Source organism: Carlito syrichta, unplaced genomic scaffold, assembly GCF_000164805.1.
Source record: "Carlito syrichta isolate Samal-C Ts95f unplaced genomic scaffold, Tarsius_syrichta-2.0.1 Scaffold154564, whole genome shotgun sequence".
NCBI classification, from domain to species: domain Eukaryota; kingdom Metazoa; phylum Chordata; class Mammalia; order Primates; family Tarsiidae; genus Carlito; species Carlito syrichta.
Window position 1 is genome coordinate 110,051 of NW_007098660.1, and position 4,682 is coordinate 114,732.

At 58.9% G+C, this 4,682-nt stretch overlaps 1 protein-coding gene across 1 annotated transcript in view; it reads left to right on the plus strand.

The window, feature by feature from the left end:
• Positions 1–4,682, plus strand: part of LTBP3 (latent transforming growth factor beta binding protein 3) — a gene marked incomplete at its 3' end in the record, with an annotated part of 15,134 nt that overhangs the window by 3,897 nt on the left and 6,555 nt on the right. Inside the window, 9 exon segments of the mRNA XM_021709048.1 lie at positions 1–96; positions 235–327; positions 490–612; positions 1,335–1,493; positions 1,590–1,775; positions 2,169–2,185; positions 2,262–2,334; positions 2,501–2,599; positions 4,606–4,682. The exon segment at positions 4,606–4,682 is cut by the window's right edge and continues 56 nt beyond it. Coding sequence (XP_021564723.1) covers positions 1–96; positions 235–327; positions 490–612; positions 1,335–1,493; positions 1,590–1,775; positions 2,169–2,185; positions 2,262–2,334; positions 2,501–2,599; positions 4,606–4,682 — 923 coding nt within the window.

Genomic DNA, 4,682 nt, shown 5'->3' on the forward strand with positions numbered 1-4,682 from the left:
ACCCCCTCCCCGGCCTCACCAAGCAGGAAGACTGCTGCGGCAGCATCGGCACCGCCTGGGGCCAGAGCAAGTGCCACAAGTGTCCCCAGCTGCAGTGTGAGTGCCTGGGCCCTTCCCCACGCCCCGCCCACCCCGAGTGGGAGTCCTCGGACCGCCAGATTCCTCGCTCCGTCCCGTTCTGCCCCTCCCAGCACCCCTCTCATCTTCCCCTGCCGTGGTGTCCTCTCTCTGCAGACACAGGGGTGCAGAAGCCGGGGCCTTTACGTGGGGAGGTGGGCACCGACTGCCCCCAGGGCTACAAGAGGCTCAACACCACTCACTGCCAGGGTATGGCCAGCCAGGAGGTTGGTGGGCTGGAGGGACAGGCCTGTGGTCATTGCACGGGGGGACCAGGGGGGCAGTCCCAAGATGGCGGGCTGAGGTTCTTGGAGCAGCTCCCTGTCACCCTGTGGCCCCAGACCAGAGGGACCTAACTTCCACTTACCACAGACATCAACGAGTGTGCGATGCCCGGCATGTGTCGTCACGGGGACTGCTTCAACAACCCTGGCTCCTATCGGTGTGTCTGCCCACCTGGCCACAGCTTGGGCCCCTCCCGCACCCAGTGCATCGGTGAGACTAGGGCTCAGGTTCCAGGGAGGTCTCGGGTGTGGGTGGGCGGGGGAAGGCTTCACGCGTCAAGTGTCAGAGGTCATACGAGGTGAGAGTGGGCTCAAGGGTTGACTGCGGGAAGAACAAGGCCTGGAGCAGATAGGATCAGGGGCGACAGCGGTGACCTAAGATCTGGGGTTAGGCGGGGCTCAGTGGCTCAGCCTGTAATCCCACGCTTTGGGAGGCCGGGGTGAGTGAATTGCCTGAGCCCACAGGTTCGAGACCCGCCTGGGCAACTTAGTGAGACCTCATCTCTACAATAAACAAAAAAATTAGCAGGGTGTGGTAGCACACACCTGTAGTTCCAGCTGCTTGGAAGGTGGAGGCGGAAGGATCACCGGAGCCCAGCAGGTCGAGTGTGCCACTACACTCCAGTCTGGGCGACAGAGTGAGACTTAACTCAGTAAAAAGAAATCTGGGTTAGAGGTCACATGATGTCAGGGATTGATTATACAGAGTCAAAGTCATATGATGGATAGGAGGGGTTGACGTCCAGATGAGCTAGAATCGGGTCAGTGGTCATGTAAGTTTCAGGGGTCCCCGAGTTCAGGGTCATATGAGGTCAGGGGCCACATGGGTCTCAGGGCTGTCCAGGTCAGAAAGGCAAGGTCTGGGGCGGCTGGGCAGAGGGATGTGGACGGTGTTTCAGCCCAGATGCCCATGCCCTGCACTGCCCCCTGCAGCAGACAAGCCGGAGGAGCGGAGCCTGTGTTTCCGCCTGGTGAGCCCAGAGCACCAGTGCCAGCACCCACTGACCACACGCCTCACCCGTCAGCTCTGCTGCTGTAGCGTTGGCAAGGCCTGGGGCGCACGGTGTCAGCGCTGTCCAGCAGATGGCACTGGTGAGCCGGGGGGGGCAGCGTGTGGGGCCTTGTGACTGTGTATCCACGCACCTGTCCAGGAAATGCCCACTTCCGCGGCCACTGTCTTCACTGCAGCTGCCTTCAAGGAGATCTGCCCAGCTGGAAAGGGGTACCACATCCTCACCTCCCACCAGACGCTCACCATTCAGGGCGAGAGTGACTTTTCCCTTTTCCTGCACCCCGATGGGCCGCCCAAGCCCCAGCAGCTCCCTGAGAGCCCCAGCCAGGCGCCACCACCTGACGACACAGAGGAGGAGAGAGGTCTGGCCTGACCCCTTCTGTCCCTGATCCATGCTGAGCCGGGCCTGACCCCTTGACCCCGATCCACAGATCTGACCTCACAGTCTGACCCCCCAATTCCTGACCCTCCAACCTGACCCTCTGACCCCTGACTCAGGGATCTGGCCCTTAAGCAGTAACCTCTCCAGCCCGGATCTGTAATCCAAGCACCTTGATCGACCATCACCCCGGGACCTGATCCTTGGACCACTAAGCGAATGCACCCTAACCGTAGACTCTCACCCCTGACTCGACCCAGATACATGATTGTCCAGCGATCAGAGGCCCTAACCACAAACGTCCAGCAGCTGATCCCACACCTGGCTCCCTTCTCTCCCACCCCTAACACTTAATCCCCATCTTCTTCCCTTTTAGGGGTGACCACAGATTCAGTGAGTATGAGAGTCCCAGTGGGAGGGCCAGGCAGGCGACGGAGACGCAGAGGGCTCATGCCGCTGTCTCCCACAGCCAGTGAGTGAGGAACGGTCAGTGCAGCAGAGCCACCCGACTGCCACCACATCTCCTGCCCGGCCCTACCCCGGTGAGCTGGGCACTGCAGGGATGAATCCTCGCTGGATGGGTAGCGGGGACTGTTCATAGCCTAAGTACCCCGGGGTTAGAGAAGCTGGCGTGTGACGTGCCCAGGCAAAGGGAGAGAGCCTCGGCTGCCTCCACCTTCTGACCCGAGGGTGTGATGCCGCCTGCAGAGCTGATCTCACGCCCCTCACCACCCACCATGCGCTGGTTTCTGCCGGATTTGCCTCCCTCCCGCAGTGCGGTGGAGATCGCCCCTACTCAGGTGACAGGTAAGGACCGCCCAGCGAAGCCACGCCCCGCTCCGGGCACGCCCCAGCCTAGTTTTTTCTCGCCTTCGCCTACCATCATTCCCTCGCGCTAACAGGTTAACATTCGCCCAGGGCTGGGTGCTGGGGGAAGCCCCGGTGAGCGGCAGAGATCCCACCCTGCCCTCAGACGATCCCGATAGCGTGGTGGTCAGCCAAGTCTGAGGGCATTCATTCACTCAAGAACTATTTATTAGCGTTATAACTCTTTTAGAATTTGTCTAGCAGGTTTTCTGGGTTTCACTGAAAACCCACACAGGAAAAAAAAAGAAAAAAAAAAAACCCAAATATTTATTGAGCACCTACCATGTGCCAGGCACTGTGGAGGTGCTGGGCATATTGCATGAACAAAACATAAAAATGTCCTGTCCTGGCGGAGCAGACTGGCGGCAAACGGATCAATAAGTAATAATCTAGCATGTCCCATACATGCTGTGAAATAATAAATCAGAGCACAAGGAAGGAAGTCTGGGGGTTGTGATAATACCATAGGGTGGCAATCAGAGAAGCCTTTCTGAGCAGGGTTTTGTAGATCGTTGGAAAGTCAAGACCAGAAGTGGGGAGAGGAGGGGCATGCAGGGTGGGGGAAGGGACTTCCTGGGGGGTTAAATTTGGGCAAAGGCATGGAAGCGAGAAACACGGGTGGAGGAGAGAGAAAACACTCACAGCTCAATGTCCCTGTACGGGGCAGCAGGGGGGGGGTGGTTAGTCCAGTGTGGGGAGCCTGGTTAAGAGGCTTGGGTTTGGCTAAGCACAAACTGTAATCCCAGCACTTTGGGAGGCTGAGATGGGAGGATTGCCTAAGTCCAGGAATTCAAGACCAGCCTGGCCAATATAGTGAGACCCCCCCCATTGCTATTTAAAAAAAATAAAAATAGAGTCTTGGGTTTGATGCCAGAGGCTGTGGGCCGTGGCTGCTGCATTTGGGGGATCATCATTGCTGGCTTGGGCTGAGCAACCCCTCTATGCCAGGTACCATCTGAAGAGTATTCTGCACTAAATATCATTTAACCTTCCCACACTCTACGAAGTGAGCATTGTTAGTTTCATTTTCGAGATGAGAGAGCTGAGCCTCAGAGAGGTTGGGTAACTTGCCCCAGGTCACACAGCTGAGCCAGATTCAAGCCCATGTCTGTGTGGCCTCTGAAGCCACAAGGGAGCTGCCAGCCTGACTGGAACCCTGAGCCTGCTTGAGCTCCTTGGGGAGGGACTCAGGTGGAGAGGCAGCTGCCCTGGGGGCTGGGAACGCGGAGGAAAAGGCAGGTACGGGGTGTGTGCAGGTGTGTTAAGGTGTGGGCAGAGTTCAGCCTCATGGCCTAGGCTGCAAGGCAGGGGTGGGGAGGGGTGGAGAGTGAGGGGAAAGGGTCCTTGGAGGGAAGATTGGCGGGCAGTGGGGATAAAAAGGAAGCAGAGGTAGGTGGCAGTGAGTCCCGGGCTTGGTGACAAGGGGAGGGGCTTCCCACATCTGGCTGCCTGTACACAGCAGTATTCATAAGCAGAATTCCCAGAAAACCAGCTCCTGCTTGTGGTTGTCATCGGCCATTCTGGAATGGGGAGCTCGGGTCCCTGGGGCAAGGGGTGGTGGAGTCACTGGCTATGGAGGTGGCAGGGGAAAAGCCCCTTGGGTAGGGGTGTTGGGACGGCTGAGGGCCCCTGAGGGGGTGCATTTGGTTTGAGGTGACTGGGATCAGGGTCTGGGGGGGGGCAAGTGTCAAGGTCCTGGCTGGGGTTGACGTGACAGAGATGTCCTGGAGTCCTGGCTTGGAGCTATGCGGGTCCTGATCTTGGTTATGGGGGACAGAGGTGTCGGACATCCTAGGATGGGAATATGGGTGTGCCGGGCCCTGAGGTCACGGTGCGACGGGGCTCAGGTATTTGGGTCGGTAGGACTAGGGCGCCGAGGTCTGCCCCGGGGCTGTGGCAGAAGGTGGGTGCTCCCTGCTTGACGCCCTCGCCCCGCGACGCCGCAGAGACGGACGAGTGCCGGCTGAACCAGAATATCTGTGGCCACGGAGAGTGCGTCCCGGGCCCCCCAGGCTACTGCTGC